The 18514-nt window shown below is 43.7% G+C and overlaps 2 protein-coding genes across 2 annotated transcripts in view; one reads left to right on the forward strand and one right to left on the reverse strand.

Moving 5' to 3' along the window:
* Window positions 1–1409, forward strand: part of LOC118119326 (protein FAM13B) — a 16703-nt gene extending 15294 nt beyond the window's left edge. The window contains exon 21 of the mRNA XM_035173193.2: window positions 462–1409. Within this exon, the coding sequence (XP_035029084.2) occupies window positions 462–621 (160 nt within the window). The 3' untranslated portion in view covers window positions 622–1409. The remainder of the gene's footprint in view (window positions 1–461) is intronic.
* Window positions 34–17879, reverse strand: phyhiplb (phytanoyl-CoA 2-hydroxylase interacting protein-like b). Its single transcript, XM_035173194.2, has 5 exons — window positions 17240–17879; window positions 6965–7161; window positions 5631–5805; window positions 4115–4232; window positions 34–2860 (listed from the first exon to the last, which is right to left on the reverse strand). The coding sequence occupies exons 1-5, from the start codon at window positions 17343–17345 to the stop codon at window positions 2311–2313; spliced, it is 1146 nt and encodes a 381-aa protein (XP_035029085.1). The 5' UTR covers window positions 17346–17879; the 3' UTR covers window positions 34–2310.
* Window positions 17880–18514: the final 635 nt, after the last annotated feature.

Genomic DNA, 18514 nt, shown 5'->3' on the forward strand with positions numbered 1-18514 from the left:
CACACACAAATAACACACACACACACACACAGCTCCATCCAAACTACTTGGCTTTTGAATTTTATTTTTGTCTTTTAATAAACTTGGAACATTTGGTTTTCAACAACGCCGTGTGAAAAACAAAGAAAAAAAAACATCCACAAAAGAAATAACGTCGCAGTGGTACGACGTTAGTGTAATGCACACTTACGTAACGTTAACACAGCACAGAGAGCTCAGGAAAGAGACGAAGAGATAGAAGACGTTTGCTCTGGACTGTTCACATCCTTTGTACTGTACATGTTAGTCGTCCAAAGCAAATACAGTCAGATCTTGAATACAATACACACTGTACATAGCAATCTGAGTAAGGCAACATAGGGACTATCAACCAGTTATGGAAGCTGCTGCAGGTTGTTAAGAAACTACAAAAGAAGTTTTGCCTTTGTTTGCATCGTCTTTCCTCCGTGTGTTTTGAACAGGGCTTGTCAGAAGGAGGACCGTGGACAGATGGCGGAGGAGTACTGCCAGTATAAGAACCTCAAAGCGAAGCTCCGCCTACTGGAGGCCCTGCTCAGTAAACAACAGGACTCAACCAGACCAAGACCAGTTGAGTTGACTCACAGTGGGACTTTAATGTAACTTAACAGGACTGGATCAGATCTGAGAAGCTGGTGGGCCTGGTCTGTTTTTTTTACATGCCATGCTCATTATGTGGACGCACTTTACATGAGGAGAGCGGTGATGGAAGCTGGAGAGAATCTGACAGAAATTCTGGGCGACTGCAGAGTTGTTTTTTTTCGTCCCAAAAACAACACATCCTTTATCATGTCGTGACATATCTCGTTACAAACCCGATGTAGCACGTGTATCTTATGTAGCATTAGTCCGTATCAAAGATGAAGCGCTGTAACTACTTGATGTTAGTTACATATTAGTTATTTTAAGATTACCGTACGTATAGCTATCGCACTTTGCCTTTTTTTTTCTTGCCAAAGTTCTATTTTTGGACAACTGTGTCCATTGTTAATGTGGAGACTGCATTTTTTAAAAAGTCCTGTCTTTGTAAAACAAAAGGCGAATGTTTAAATGCAATCAGTGAGACAATCCTGTCGTGGTTGTGCATGTCAGTTTTTTTTAGTCCTGCATTGTGCTATGAAATGCATTCTGAATTTTATAGTAAACCTAAATCGTGACCATGTAAATGATGGTGAACCTTTGACATTGTAGTGCAAGTTTTACTGCTGTCGAATTTGTCTTCCCCCCCCATTTTTGCCTTTGTTTAGTTAATTCCCCCTAAATGCTGTTGTTGACAATGATCAGAGTGTGTGACATTGTGCACTTCTGGTTTATATAATTTTCTATATATATACAATATATATATGAATATCAATAAAAAATAAATATTTTTTCACATTTATTCTGCTAAACACAGTTTATGGTTCTACTTTCTTTCCACTGACTACAGTAAAAGAAGAATGTTACAGAAAAGGTTGCTATGTTAGAGGTCAGCTTTCAGAACTGCGTCATGCTTTGCTGCTTTTTCATGAGAAGTTCACATGAATACACATTTTTTACTGGTTGTTGCATTAGATTCCACAGCAGTTTCATGTCTGGTTTTTTAACACCTTTGGTTTAAAGAAAGATGACCGTTAATGCTGCAGCCCTAGAATGTTGTAGTACCATTTCATGCCACTAGTAGGAGGTTACAAAAAAAAAAACAGAAGTCAGATTTTCTCGACTATGGAAAAAGAACAAAACATTTCTAGAAAGAGGAAAATTGGAAACAACAAAATGCTCGTCCACACAGGTTGTGGACGCTCGATCAACAGCATATCTATAATAACAAGGCAAAGGTCATGAACAAAATGAAGATAAAAAAAAACAGGAAACTGAATGGAAGCAGCTCATGTTTTTAGTAGAGTTAAAGGGTTTGGTCAGTACGCCAGAGATGACTTGCAGGATGGATGGATGAGTCTGTGGTGGTGTGTCAGCTGGTGGTCCCTTGTGTGGACATCTTCAGGTTAGATCTAATGTATGCTTTCAACATTTAAGGGCGACCCCTTTAAAGACGAGGAGACAATGGTGCAGGTGTCAAAGTGTGAGTTCCTTCCTCTCTTTTCCTCCGTTTCTTCTTTGGGGACTGTCGGCCTCTTCAGAGTACAGAGCTGTGTCAGAGAGATGTCGGTGTGCATGTCTGGGAGTCTACTAAATCTGCTGCTTCATGCATGTGTTGGTCTGCTTCATCAGTACACGTGGACTTCCTGTGTGTGTGTGCGGAGGGCGGTCACCTCCGAGTCCTTCCCTTGCTCTCCTACAATCTGCTGTTGCTTAGCGCCCCACACTGATGTTGCAGGTCTTGCAGCTCGGGTCCTTCTTGGCGTTTACCGTGGACATGCTCATCAGCTGGTGCCCGCTGATCTCGGCCACCGTGCCCAACGCCAGGTCCACGGGCTCCGTGTAGATGACCTCCAGTATGACGTCCTGGGCGTGATGAAACAGCAGGCCGCCGCCGCCGTCACCCTCCTCGATCCGCTTGCAGGTGAGGAAAGGGTTGTTGCCCATGTCGAGCAAAGGGAGACGCTGCTTGCAGAAGTCGTCGCCCCTGGAGCCCTTCGGCGCCAGGACCAGAATAACGAAGTGGTAGGCCGTGTACATGCAGTAGAAATCCCCAAAGTACAGGTTGGTGTCGGGGTTGAAGAGCGTGTCGGCCTGAACCTCGAAGCGGTGGCGGCCGTAAGGGGAGTCCTGCGGTGGTTTGCCGGTGTTGAACTCTGTGTTGCAGCTGAAGAAAAGGCCCTCCAGCTTCCCACTGATGGGCGAGCCGTGGCTGCCACTGTTGTCCTTCACCGACGGCAGCATTCGGTTCTCCTGCTCGTCCCTGGAGTTTCGGAGAGAAGAGAACGAAATGTGTCGTGAACAAGCAGCAAACGATTCATCAGCTTCCCTCTGGGGCCGATCAGTAACAAACACTGCTCATCTTTTAATAAAGTTCTCCCCCCTAAACCAATTAAAGGGATTTTTGAATTGCCAGAAAGCAGTGGCACCACTTTACTCAGTTTCATTAAAGTATCACGAACAGTGTCGAGACAGCGTGGGGGGGGGGAACTGTCTGAATGTATAAAACACAGCGAGCAGAGAGAACTCTCTCTTGTACTTTCAGCATTTCTCGAGCTGTAATCACATTAGCAGAGTCCAGTTCGTCCTCGGGAGAGAAAATTCACTGTCGCTGAAAAAAAAAAAAACCCACACTTTTCTTTATCATTCTCACAAAGTGCCAGAAAACAAAAGCTGCTTCCAGACTGCAAATTAACAAACCAACACTCAAAGCAATGAACACTATTGTGGCAGCTGCACCACCCCCGCAGAGCAACTCTAATCTCCGAAGCTCCAGTTATGAATCATAATTATGTGATATCACTCCAGAGGTTGTCATTATATTCATAATTGATGCTTTGTTGTGGGCATTATAGAATTATACAGCTCCCAGCTCAGGTCAAATGATCGGAGGCCTCATCGGGTCGGTACTGCTGTTCGCCACACGGTGGTGCAGTTTGACAGAAGCGCACACCGTGGCGGCTGCGACTCAGCAAAAGGGGATGAAGCCTGTGCGGATGACGTCATGTGTTAAAGCTCCAACAAAAGAGTGCTCACAGGCTGAGGCTCTAGTGCAGAGACAGAGAGGATGGAGAGGAGCCATTAGAACAAAAAGACAACACTCCAAGAGGAGGACGAGACGGGAAGGGGGAGAAAACACACTCTACTAAAGCAGCGAACGCAGAAGCTCCAGCGATTTTCTCCGTCTCTGTCTGTCACATTCTCCTCCTACATAAAAGCAGACTTTTGCTGCCACGAGTATGATTTGTTCTGTCTCTATTCTTTCGCCCGCATCTCCGAGCAACTGTCTGCTATTGTCTGACAGAGTTACACAAGGCTTTTGCTGCTTTATTCTCTGTTGTATTCAACTGTACAGTGCATGTGCAGAGGAAGTCACTGGATGCTGCTTCAGTAGATTGAGGTACATGTGTGGATTTATGGATCTAATCATCAGGCTTCACTCTAGAGGTGGATCCTCAGATTAATCTGGAGTCCAATGCATCAGCCTAAGTCTACGTGGTCTTTATTTGCCTTTTACCTGGCATGGTCAAAATATTCTTTGTTCTGGTTCCTGTAGAAGACGGAGAGACGCAGCATCCGGCCGGCGATGGCCTCTGCCTTCTCCAGCAGCTGGTTTAGATGCACCGTGGAATAATCTGCAAAAACACAGAGCAGCTCATTAATGGAATTAGTGAAAGGAAATTGACAAACATCATTATAAGAAATCCAATTATTTTTATGTGAATTCTGCATATGAGCTCAGGGATCCTGACGCTCTGCCCTCCCTCACGTCTCCATAGTTATTCACAGGCTGAAATGACTCAGCATTTAGACCAGAAACCTTCTCAGTCAGTCCTATAATATAACCTACTCTCCCTCACAACCATGTAACACAGCTCTGCCAACTGGGTGTGGAGTTGATCCAAAGCAAAAAATCTGAATGATGCAGTCATCCCAATTTCACTACGGGAACTCGAACACACCACTGAGGACGATTTGAGTAAAAGGGAAGATTCTCTACTCTCTCATTTTGAGGAAAAGGAAAGAAGACATACTGTTTATTTTCATATTTTATTAGTGTAATATCAGCTTGTTGTAGAAGGATTACTCAGCATTAAAGCTGTCAAAACATTTTTTAGACCTTGAGCCTATTTGTTATAGTAAGAGAAAGTCTCAGCAACATCTTTAAGTATTTTCCTTCATCACCTCCTCGTATGACACACACACACACACACACACACACTTTATTTTTCAACACATGTATTTCTTTCTGTATTCTCTCACATGTATGTACTTGAATCTCTACTGAGAGAAGGAGGATTTGTTTCCATGGGCATTTATTTGTTAGATTGCAGGATTACACAAAAACTACTGAACCCATTTCCCTGACATTTTGTGGCACATGACCCAAAGAAGAACTCATTAAGATAAATCTGAATATATAACAACAAAGTGATTTGGATTCCATTTGATTAGCTTGAAAGGTGCTATATAAATAAAGTTTGACTGATTGAATCCTGGCAGTCCTGAGGGGACCCGATGCTTCGTGACACTTTAACTTCAGGACACAATCTCAGTTTGATTAATACTTTAGTTTATTGTAAACTCGAGACATAAACATGTCATTGTGACCATGTTTGCATGTGCACATTAGGAAACAAAGGGGGGGAGGTGCGGGGGCCGTTACATGTGATTACATCTTGTATGTTTTAGCCTCCTCACCCTCTCTGATTACTCTGCTCGCCAGTCTCCACGCCATCATCTCTCTCCTCCTCCCCCACGCTAAGCCTCCAGCCTGCAATGTTGAACTCTGTGACCCCTGCATCAGAAGATATACAGCACAGCTCCCCTCCTTCCTTTAATCCCTCTCTTTCCTCAGCCCTCCCCTCCTCCATCTCTCCATCCATCTTTGCCTGCACTCAATTTAAATTAGCCTCCCTTTAATATTCACTGTGCTGTGTCCTTTACTCCATTGTTTCCTCCTTCTCTGTCCTTTTTGGTTCAGTTGGTCACTGTTGAAATGTGTGATGTCACCCGTGACCTGTGTTTCTCACCGCCGGTGCAGAACTCGATGATCTCACTCCACTCGGAGACGGCGTAGTCCCCGTCGGTCTGTTTTGAGGCGGTCTGGACGGCCACGGTGTACTCGGTGCGTGGGCTAAGGAACCAGTGGCCCCGGACCGTCATGGGCAGGGGCACGGCCTTGGCCACCAGCTTGGTCGGAACATCCTGCAGGGAGGGAGAGAGGAAGGGGGTCGGAGAGTCAGGAGGAACTTCTCCATTTATGGCCGTCTTTCAGCCACATGCAGGTATTGGCAGACGTCTGCTCGTAAACACTTCATATATATAAGTGCTGGACTGTAGTTTGTGGCTGTCACTGCACTTTTATTTATGTATGTCCAACATTTTTTACTCTATTTAACCCGCCCAAGTCTCTGTGGGTGTGAGCAGGTCATTGATTGGACCAGGAGCCTCTGCCTAGCAACAGACTCAGCGCCATCGCTGCACAAACACTATTGGTCACAGACAAAATCTGAAACCTGAAGATATGGAATAGAAAATTATGAGAGACACAACCTGGTTCATATCAGAGAGGAGAAACCCTTAACTGCACCCAGGAAGTGGCTGCAGGAGGAGAGGAAGGAGAATGTTAAAAGGAGTCTGTAAGAAGGTGCAGTCTTCATCCTCTTCTTCCTCCTCTTCTTCCTCCTCCTGCTGCCCCTAAAGCAATTACTCTCAGGCAGAGCGAGAGAGACTGGGTGTGTGATATTCGCCCATTAGAGCTCAGACCGCCGGCTCACTGTGAACAAAGTGTCTCCTTGCCTAAAGACATGTTATCTGACATGGTTACCTGTGTCTGAGCCTCAAACAGACATTTCAGGTTTCAAACATCAAACTTAATCAAAATACAGACTGTTTCAGAATGGTTAGGACCATTTGTATAGTTTCTATTGCTTATAAATGCATCACTTACACAAAAAATACATATTTGTAACATAAAACACTGTCAAGTGATTCTTGCCATTTTTTCAGAATGTGAAAAATTATGTTAGAATTTTTAGTTTGGCCACACAGCTCATGAAAAAGATTTAAACCTCAAGGACATTAAAATAAAGAGATGAAATAGTTTTTTGGAGCTGAATGATCACTGGGAACATTTTTCATGTTTTTAGAATTTGGTAAAATACTCAAACTCACATGCTGCCTTCTTTGTGCTCTGCAAGCTCATTGTGATTTTTCACTTTTCCTCACACACTGAATCACGTTTTTTACAAATCCTCTTATTCTCGACAAATTCCTTCCTTTTCTTTGTGAAAAAGCAACAAATTCCATCGAGTGACACTTCCACTTGAGGCCCTTTGTTGAGACGAGCTGATTCAACCGTTACCTTGTGCTTGAACTTGTTTGAGTTCTTGTTCTCCTTCTTGTTCAGGTCGATGAAGTAGTGTGTGATGCGCTCCTTGCTGCGCGGCTCCATGTCCCAGCAGATCTTGAAGGAGTCGCAGGTGATGTTGCTGATCTTGATGTTCTGGGGAACAGGAAGCTCCTCCATCTCCGAGATGCTGCCGTCCTGGGATTTACTCCCTGTGAAGGTAACAACAATCAATGTTGACGTTTCAGATAATAATGATCTTAATCATTCGAGTTAAGCCTTAAATACTTTGCTCATAATGTCTTCAGCGTTATAAGACGTCAGTGATTGTAACATGTGGTGCAGACTTTTAAATTCTGTATCTATGCCAAGATTTATTCATCAATTATCTGAACCCCTGGAGCCAATCCCAGCTGACATTCGGCGAGAGGGGGGGGTTCACTCTGGACCGGTCATCAGCGTATCACAGGGCCGACACACAGAGACTAACAACAATTCACACACACACTCACACCTGTACGGTTTATTTACAGGCAGTGGACTGTGGGAGAAAAGCCAGAATACCCAGAGAAAACCCAGATAAGGAAAGAGCATCACAAAGAAAGGTTCTTCACTGAACTGGGATTTGAACCAGCAACCTTCCTGCTGCGAGGTTAACAACTGTATCACCGTGCCGCAGCTTTTATTCAGCCCTCAGTATTGCACGTAAACCTTCCATACTACTACGGTCTCTCAGGAAACAGCACTCGTAGTGTATCCACCATCCGCCAAGCCCAGAGAGTTGCCATGGAAACACATCAGTCCCTCATCACACACACACACACAAACACACACATATACACACACACATACACACCTATCTGCTGCTCAGAACATACGCTGCATTAAATATTTCAAACGCCGCTGAATGAATCTCCTCTCTGCATATAGAGTCATTTTTAATGAGCTACTACATATTTGTAAATCTGTATAACAGGCACAATTTGTTTTGAGAATGACGTTTTCGCAATTTGGTCGTTCGTGCACAATGACAGTAAAGTTCTTGAATCTTGAATCTCAAGTTATTTAAGAGCCTGAAACTTTAACGTTTAAAATACTGGTGAAAGCTTAGAAAGTTTAAGTTGCATAAACCTGGTCAGAAATTCACAACACCAATTAATCAGGTCCCCGCAAGTGACACAACATGGAACAGAGGAGAACAATCCCAAGTGCACACAGAGGCCACAGAAAATGTCAGCGGTTGAATGAGAGCTTTGTAGTTTTAGGATGAATATAGACTTTGCGTCACGCTGGGACACGCCCACTTGGCATCGCAACAATGCGTTTTCTGTGCACGCTCAGGGGTCTAAACACGAGAGTGAGTAAAAAACAAAAATGCAGAAAATGCACAACTCCACTGAAAGTCCACGGAGACCAAACAAAGGAAGAAGCAGCCGAGCATGGAACATCCATCTCCGCTCATCAGCTGAGAGCGGGCCAGATAAAAGAGTAATCCCATAATTGGGCTGTGTGGACTCCTCTGTCTCGCCTCAACACATCAATGAGAGCGTCTGTAGATGGAATCATTTTAGGAAAACGGACAAAACAGGAAGTGACTCCTACGACCAGTGAACATCTTATAATTTTATTCTGGTTTGGCTCTTTTCTCGATCATGACTTACGACTTAAAATAACACATAGACAAAAGTATGGTCTCCACCACCAGACCAGACCAGACCCCCTACTTACTTTTGTCCTAATCACTAGTTCCTAATCACGACTATAGCTGATTACTGCAAATAATCATCTTTAACCTAAATAGAAACCCTCTTTCGTTAAGTGCCTGGAAGATACTGCTGCTCACGATGAACACTAAATACATGCACTTGGGAATTAAGAGTTTAAAGATGACTTTACCAGACAGAAATTATATAAATCTTCAGCCCAGAGAAAGCTGGTGTTTTTAAAAATGAGATTATATTTTTTAATCAGAAATCATGTGAGCACTCTGTCCGTTTTTTGTGAAAACACCTCGTCCTGCTGCTGATCCACATCTCGTCGTACTAAACCCCACTAAGCTGATAAGTTCGGTTCAGACTGAGAGGGTCAACATGGGACATGACGGTGCAGAACTCTGTCAGAAACTGCTTCAGTGAGTCAGCGCAGCGCGGAGCGGACGGTGATCTCAGCGAAATCATGTCCCCCCTGAGACCTTCTGCTGCTGACCTCTACCAAAAACAAGAAAAAGACATCTCTCGCGTCTGTGTCAGGGAAAAGAAGAAAAGTCCAAAAGACACTTAAGTTCAGACACAATCAAAAATAAAGTACTACACCTAAACGAGTAGATTTAAAATGTGGACATTATTGCATCTAGGAAATTAAGTCTCTTAAATTATGGTCTCACTCCAACACACATCTGTTCACTTGTGTAGGTCTTTCTTGGATAAACATTTTCATTTACATCAGCTTTTAGGCTTCTGTCTAATTCATCTGCCTAAAGTGTATTTGAAGGAGATGATCGTAACTGTTTCAATAAATACTTTTTGAAGAGATTAATTATAAATTCATCCAAATTTATGTTTAAGGAAACTATCAAACTTGCGATTATTAATCAAGATATGGTATAAAAATGTTAAACATTAGTCTACTTAATTTGAAGACTTAACATAAAAGAATAAAGTATCAAGTTTTTAAAGAATGACTGATAAAAAATAATAAACAACTTAAAATTTAAGCTGAAACAAAGCTCACCTTGAAGTAGAGTTTACTCTCGTTTCTAAGGCAGCAATTAAACTTAAGTTTTTAGGTTGAATCCCTTGAAGGATAATTTTTATACAGTGTGACCTGAACGTTACTGTAAACATGAACCTGAACCAACCAGCAGCGATGCTCCTGCTGACCCAGTCGCTGTGTTGAGCCTGAATGAGCGAGCTCCTGAAAGGTTTAACGTCAACACTGATGTTTCCCTTCACACAGACCTCATGCAGGTTTTTCACCCGCGCAGCTCCTTCAGACTCCACACTGCTGATTTAGCTCCTGTTTACTCGAATGCTCTCTTAATTAACCTGCACACGGAGGCACTACACCGACACAGCGAGGCTTTCCTAACGCAATCAGATATTGCCCACACAACACTCCAGAGGCCGCTCAGTCAGGCTGAAAATGATGCTATCAGGGAAAACAAGATCTGGGCCGCCTTCAGTCTACTGGGCAGAAAAGAACAGAACGTCTGTTCACTCTTATTCTTCTGAAATGAAAACAATATAAAAACATGAATTTCATTAACAAACACATGTATTATATATGTATATTTAATTAAGCAGTATACCATCATGCTAACATATTCAACATCAAAATGAATATAAATATAATATACAAGCAGGTAAACACTCTGGCTATGTGAGATCCAAAGGTTAAACTCTCTTGAGTCAACAAGAAGGTTCCTGGTTCGAAACCCTGCCAGGAGTCTTTCTGTGTGGAGTTCGCATGTTCTCCCATGTCTGCGTGGGTTTTCTCTGGATACTCCTGCTTCTGCACAGTCCACAGATTGACCGTAGGTTTGAATGTGAATGTGAATGGTTGTTTGCCTCTACATGTCGGCCCAGTGATGTGCTGGTGCACCCCGCCTCTTGCCCAATGCCAGCTGGGATTGGCCCCAGCAACCCTTGCAGAGTAAGAAGTATATATAACAGATGGAGAATGTAATTTGGCAGTATACCATTATGCAAACATAATCATCAAATGTATTTTAAAAAATGCAGCTTGTCAATATGAATTCAATAAGCTGCCTGCAGGTAAACACACCGGCTTAGTGAGATCCAGCGGTTTAGCTCGGCACCGACTCCTCTGGGACTCAGGAGGAAAGATGGAGGAGTGAGAGCCAAGGTCATTAAGGTGAAGAGCAGAACCTTTTACAGTCTCACATGGGAGACTTGAACCCCTCAGCGTCACATAATTAGACCAGTATTGTAGCCGGCATCGCTCTTACAGATTTGTTCTTGCACCCGGGTTGCGGCTGCAGCCAATATTCATTTAGTTGTGTCACAACGGGTGGGGGGATTTTTGTCTAATCATGATCAAGCAGAATGAGTCAGTTTGTAAGCCCTTGCTGTGCAGATTACTCATGCTGTGCACACATGTATGGGGGGGGTCAACAGAATGTAGCAGCACATTCAACTTGATACACAAGAGCAGCACACATGCTTGAGCAGAGAAACAAAATGGAGGACGCAGAAATATCTGCACTGGTGCTGCAGAAAGCATCACATTTCACAAGATGGAAAGTGTACTCTTCTGACAAACCCCATCAAACGCTGCGTGCTGCCCTTTCACTCAGCGTGCAGCCAAATGCCAGAGTGGAATAGCAGCAGATGCACCAGGATCAATACGAATCTTGGTAACGTGCGTGCATGGGTTGGTCCTAATGGCTCTCTGTGGTGGGGTTGGTTCCAGTCACACCTGGCCTGATGCTGTGAGCTACTTGTTCGAGCTAGTGAGTGATTCAATTCCCTCTCAGGCCAAATGTACTCAGCAGAACATTGGAAGTAAACAGTGTGAGACGTGTGTGGCTCCACTTGAAGATTCACACTTCTTTTTCTTACTTTTCATATTTTCACTAAAATAAAAAATCTCCAATCAGCCTTGAACAGAGGTGCAAAGAAATACAAGCCACAGATCAGCTCCAAAAAACCTCTAAGAAACTTTATTTGTATAGCCCATATTCACAAATCACAATTCACCTCAGAGGGCTTAACATGATGCAACATCCTTTGTCCTTAACCCTCAACATTAGGGCATCAGTACTTAAATGTGAAATGTCCAATAAAGCTGTGCAACGTCCACTGTACCACTGTTACATTATCAATTCTGTTGCACCAACACCACGTCCATCCCTTCATCACTTCCTCCAGCTCATAGGGGAATATTTACAGATAGTCTCATGTCGAAACACAGACAGTACACAACAATTAAATACATTCCCCATTTATCACTTTGTTCTTCTACCTCGTTTATCAGCGGCTGACGTTCAGGAGGTAGAGCGAGTCGTCCACTAATCATAAGGTCTACGGTTCGATCCCAGTCTCCCCAAGTGTCTATGGGCAAGATACCAAACCCTAGATTGCCCCTGAGAGCTGTGGCAGCAGTGTGTGAGTGATGTGTGACAGAGAAAGGGCTGCACGTAGATGCAACAACTGTTCTGTAGAGTGCTCTGAGTGGTTCTTCAATTTTAGTTGATCTTGGTCAACACGACTAGAGAAGCCTTATAAAAGATACAGACCATTTACATCAGGCTACCTTATATTGTTTTCAAAAATCGCCACCATATCCAAGATAAAGGCTTAAAGTTAATGTGGAAGAATCAATTTAAAAAGTGTAGGAGGGTGTAGGATGTGAAAAAGAGACTGACCGTCTCTGACTGCACATAAGTGGCCACTCATTTCAGACGGATGAGCCTCCTACAGTTTAAGTTGCAGTAGTTTCAGGTCTAAAATTGAGGTGTAGACACAAGCAGAGCAGCAGACAGTCGCTGAGCGCTGGTGCTCGCAGGCCTTTTGAAAATCAGGCCTTTGTTCCTCTGAATGCACAGACAGAGACAGAGACCACGCTGGGAGCGAGAGAAGCTGCCAACGGGGAAGCATCTTTCTCTCCGAGTGAGATAAACAAAGCCCCGTTCATCTGGGTTAACAATGTGGAGTTCCACCTTTTTACAAAACCAACAAGCTCCTGAACAGCAAACGACGACAAATAAATAACACAAATGTGCTCATTGGTTCAGAATTGCCCCGCCCCTTTTCTTATACATTCATTTTAATAGAAGGTCAAAATTTGTCCAAACCCAGAATGAGTCATCATTTCTCATTGGCATAGAATTTGAATTTAAAAGCATCTGCAGTAAAAATCCATATATTCTGTATACAAGGATTTTATGTTAGCATTAGTGTCTCAAATCAAATTTCTATTTCCCATATTCACTAATCCCAGTTTGCCTCAGACGGCTTAACATTGGTTCAGGTGCGACACCCTCAGTCCTGAAGCCTCGACTAGAGTGAAAAGATTAAAACTACCGCTATTTATTCAAAATGTTATAAAACAAAACAACAATATTTTTAAACATTCATGAGAAATAACAGTGTCAAACATAAGAAGCGAGGTTTATCAATGTTTAAAGCATTCATGCCAAAAAGGAAAATGTCTGACAGAAAATGTTTGAAGCTGATTTCCACAGCAAATCAATCACAAATAACATTCTTCACTATTTAAATCAGTAAAGTCAAATATAAGTGGCAGTGCACCACCTGAGCCTGTTGCCAGCACAGTCATGGCAAACAACTGCTCCCACTGAGCACTGGCCAAACTGAAATGCCAGCTTACTCAGCCGCTGCTGTGTGTCACCGGGCCGGCCGCCTGTTGCACCACCACAAACTGACTGAGCTCACAGGAGTTGTCGTTCTCTACAAGATCGCGCAGCACTGTGAGTCTGAATGTTTCACTAATCCTCAGCATATAGTGTTTATCAAATCCTCTTGATCTGGTGGCTGGTTCCAGTGTAGGCCGTAAACCCCACCTCCTCCATGTTAGCAGATGGGACATGGAGCAAACTAAAAAAGTACACATTCACAACATTTTTCTTCAAAGATGGTTTCTTATCACATCGATGTAGCGTTCGATTGACTGACTGGGAATTGGTCGAAAATATACAACTCCCCAAGATGGCGGCACCCAAATTCGGGATATTTTAGCTTTGGTTTTGCACATCGTGAGGAAGCAGAGATGCGTCATCCATCTTTATACACAGTCTATGATGTTTACCATCCTGGCCGAGCATGTAAACAGGCTAACGTCTGCTGATTAGCCCGCACAGATAAGATTGTCATCAATCTTACTCATTGGAAAAAGATGGATAGCGTGGATATGATATATTCACTATAATTTAGATGTTTCAGTTATGACTGTGTTGGACTCACCCCAACATTTCATATTTAAAAAAAAATATTAACTTATGTCTGAGAAGCAGCATATTTTGTGCAATCAAATAGAAAAACAGCTGCTGATTTAATCTTGCAAAACTAATTTTCATGATGATTCTCAGCTCAACAGTGTTTTTGAAAAGTGGCGAGAAAGAACAACCATCTCTCTATCATGGACACACACTGTCAGATTGAGGGTGACACAGCTGGAGCTGCAGTATTTTCGCTCGGAGAGATTTCACAGAGTGCAGACAGAGTACTTGGATGCATAAATGGCAGTCATCCATCACGGCAACCGAATTATGTCAACGGCCACAGTGGAGGGTCTTCGGAGACATGTAGCATGTATTTCATTATCCCCTGTAAATACACAGTAACTGTGGATGTGGAATCAAACAGGTGGTCCCTTCAGTCACAACATTTCGGAGCTTGGGGACAAATTTCTGTCCAGCACAACATTATGGGAAGCTCTGTGTCCCCAGATCTCCGCACACACATGCAACAGAGACGTGTCTTTCATAAGTGCAGATTCAGTAAAAGCAAAACATCCCCCAGCTCTTGCTTATTCATGTCACAACCCCGTCGCTAAACCGAACCATTAAGGCTGTGACATCCCCTCTAACAGGGCTCACACACAGAAACAACTTGTATCCCACTTTTGTGCATTGAAATTCTCAAACAGTCCTTGTGTGTGTGTGTGAGGGAGAGAAAGCTCTTTCCCACAGATTACTGGAGCTGCATCTATTTTCCATTTGCTGGGTCAGCACAAGGCACGTAAGCCTCTCCTGCCTCTCAATTAAATATTAATGGATATGGGAGATAAATTTAGACAGCTGTGCTTAACTGAAAGGAATACGGTCAAAAGATTGGGCGTATCGATCGGATAATAAAAATAGTCTGTTTCTGGGAAAACTGGAAGTGGGCGGTCTGCTACACGGGGTGTGGCCGGGCAGGTGGAAACTTTTCAGTATTTCTGGAACTTATTCTAAATGAACGTGTGCAACATCGAATTTCAGGGAAATAACAGGAACAAAACTAAATAAAACAAACAGTACAAACCAGAATTTAACACGACAAGCTTCACTTACTGTTGACTGAGGGAGGACACTACTGGATTATACTGTACACGAAATAGTGTAGCCTTCAGGTTTGTTTGTCGCATGTGTGTTGAAACCAAACCTTGGTGATCAGACTGAATCATCTGCATAGCAAGCTGCAAAAATCATCAATTGCTTAATTAAAGAGGGAATTTTTGGATATAAGTCAAATCAACCACATTTAACCAAAGTGCTGAACAGGCTTAGAATATAGAAATACTAATTTATATTTATATATAAAAAGTCCAAATAAATTGAAGATACAAAAGTAACTAAATGTTTAACATCATGGATATTTGAGAATTAGAATGTTGCACAGTGGAAGATGAAATCGAGGTGTCAAACTCGACTTGAATTGAACACAATGATTTGGATGTTTCTATGGTGACAGTGGTTCTGATAAACTGTTGCAGAGATTTGCCACCTCAGTTTTTGAGCCTAGAAACATCAGGTTGGTCGACCCCAGTGCTCAGGATGGAGCAGGAGGGTGAAACTGAATAAAGTGGTGCCAGTTCATTTAAAATCCTTTAAAAAACTAGACAATAAAATCTTAAAATCCATCCTGAATTTCACAGGAAATTGCCAGTACTGGTGGAATGTGATCAAGCTTTCTTTTTCCAGTTAGAAGATGATGAGGCACATGACGAAGAGAAGTCAGTTCTACACCAACACACAAGGAATTATAATAATCGACCTGCGAGGTAATCAAAAGCATTAGTAACTCTCTTGAAGTCTTTGGTGGAGAGAATTCGGTCCATATTCTATTGACGGTCATTTCCAGAAACCACTGATAGATCCTCTGCACAGAAGCTAGACATTGTGACTGTGTTGCTCCACAAACAGACACTATGTGGGTGTCGTAATGAAACAGAGGCACTATTTACACCGGGACAATCTATTTGACAAACAGGAAAGGGGCTGTTTTGCTGCAAAGACCAACACAGCTTCATCATAAAAGCTCCTGAGCTGCAGCATAGGAAGCACAACACCGGCACAGGGGTCCATTAGAGAGAAGTCCAGCCCCAGCCTGTGTACACCATTATTAAAATTACAGCTTTAGGATCAGGCCAGCGAAGCACTAAGAGGATATAAACTGCATCCTGCTGTATTACACTATGAGGAGCAGCTCCGGCAGATGAGAAAATGAAGCATGTGTGATACAATGACGGCAGAGTGATAAGAGGCTAGGGGTCATTTGAAGGCTCAGCGATGACACACCATTGACTCCAGGCGCGTCCTGACCGACCAATCCAAATACAGATCAAGAAAATCTGGGAAAAACTCATTAAAATCCCCTCAGCTCTGAAAAGGTGCCGTCTCATTTCAATGTCATGCATGTGCATTAATCGACACGCTTAATTAAAAGGGGGGAATCGCTGTGACCATTAGTCTCAGATGTGGAATCAATGGGTTGTAATTGCAGAGATGGGTGTGTAGGGCTCCACCGCCTGTGCACACACACACACACACACATGTGGGTGCAGCCATGTTTGAGCCTCTCATTCTCTCCTGATGATGACTTGCTTTTTTCCCCCTCCTCACCATTATATTTGCATCACTGTTAAACCTGCTCATTTAAAAACTGCTTTTATACTTTGATATAATATAAGTGGCTTATATATGCATTCTAAGCAGTGATCAATTTGATATCAAGACTATATTTTATGATTAATACAGAAAAGAAAACTTTTATCCAGCACAGATGCAGGTGAATGACTTAATGCATCAAAAACCTAAACCCAGTGGGAGTTATTACCAGTTGATTATGGGATATGAGATTATAAAGATGATTGTTTGTGTCATGCTTTAGATGCAAATACATGAATTGAGGCAGGTGCCGGAGAAGAGAAGCCCAGGAGCAGCGGTCATAGGCGGGGTGTCCGCCGGCCTCTGTCTGTGGTGCTGAAACCAAGTCTCCCATCACTTAACACTGTCCCCTCGTCTGTGCACGTTCAGTTTGCAGGAATGCACGTTTCGATTTTTAGCAGAGAATTAATGCACAAAAGCCCGACTGCAACAGAAAAGACGCTCAGCTATTCCACACACGCACAGGCACAGGCGCACCATCCATCCATCCACTCAGCAGAGGAACCGGCGGAGCGAGCGGCCCCTATTATCCCCTTAAAACACACAACACGGGAACATGATGCATCTAAAGCCAAAGAGGAACACTCTTTGTGCGCCGCAGCAAACTGCAGACTGGGCCTGTAATGCATGTTGTAATGTGGAAAGCAAAACCTACTCACCATCTCGCTCGCACAACTGTATGGCGTCTAGGCTCAGGTCCTTGATCATCCCCTCGCAGGGACTTAGCGGACTGGTGATGTTGTGCGCCAAGGCTGGTACCTCCATCTCTGCAGCGGTGCCTGGGTGATGCTGTCACTGGGGGGGAAATGCTGCGGCTCGTTGAGTGTCGTCCACGGGACTTGCAGGAGAACAGCTTCGGTCCTTTACGCACGGAGGAAGGAAAGAGGAAGAGAGAGAGAGAGAGAGAGCGAGAGAGAGAGAGAGAGAGAGAGAGAGAGAGAGAGAGAGAGAGAGAGAGAGAGAGACGCGTTGTTCCACTCGCTCCGCCGCGCACAGCAGCTCAGCTCTCTGTCTCCTGGGTGGTGCGGCTACTGGCGCGTCAGCGGAATCGTCACGGGCGCGAAACAGCACAAGCCCGAGCTGCAGGTTCGGCTTTTGGCGACGTGGAGCATAGCAGCTCCCGCAGAGACGCGTTTGCACTTAAAAGCCTCCGAGACTCTCGTCGTCTCGTGCGTTTTTCTTATTCCACGCGCTCTCCGTCGTGCACGCCGCGCATTGTCTGGTGCCTTCAGAGCCACAAGTGTGCGCCGCGGGACAGTTGGACATGAATAGTTCAGTGGATTAGCGCGGCAGAGACGTTCTGCAAATTCAATGGCTTCTTATGTAACCAGATTATCCATGTGTCCCCCGACCCCCCCTCTCCGGTTTAGGTCTCCATCCACACATGCACTCCCTTTCAACGACAGGCCGATGAGGGTCTCACGTGTCCTTATATGGTGAGCTAGAGGTCTCAGGTGCAGGAGGAGCGCCCAGTAATGAGCAGTGGGATGACTCGGACATATTGCTCCGCATAATGAATGAGCCCCTCTGCCTTCATGTCTCATAAAGGACCATGTGTGCGCTGTGGACATAATGGCACATAATAAAAATGCAAAACATGTCAGAGGACCATGTGCTTTATGCTGGGCTCCGTGTGTGTGTGTGTGTGTGTGTGTGTGTGTATGTGGGGGTTCAGGACTTGTCTTCCTTATGGGGACAAACGTAACGTAAATCAAGTTTTAAGGTTGTGTTAAGGGTAAGGTTAAGGTTAAAGTTAGATTAAGGTTAGAGTGAGAATTAGGGTTAAAATGAAGGTTAGGGTTAGTGTTAGAATTAGGTTTGGATCGGGATAGGTTTAGAATTAGGTGTAGGTTAGGGAATGGATTAAATTAGGGTTAGAGTAGGGTTAGAATTAGAATTAGGGTTAGGATGTAGTTAGGGTTGGAACTAGGTTT

Source organism: Hippoglossus stenolepis, chromosome 12, assembly GCF_022539355.2.
Source record: "Hippoglossus stenolepis isolate QCI-W04-F060 chromosome 12, HSTE1.2, whole genome shotgun sequence".
Lineage (NCBI taxonomy): Eukaryota > Metazoa > Chordata > Actinopteri > Pleuronectiformes > Pleuronectidae > Hippoglossus > Hippoglossus stenolepis.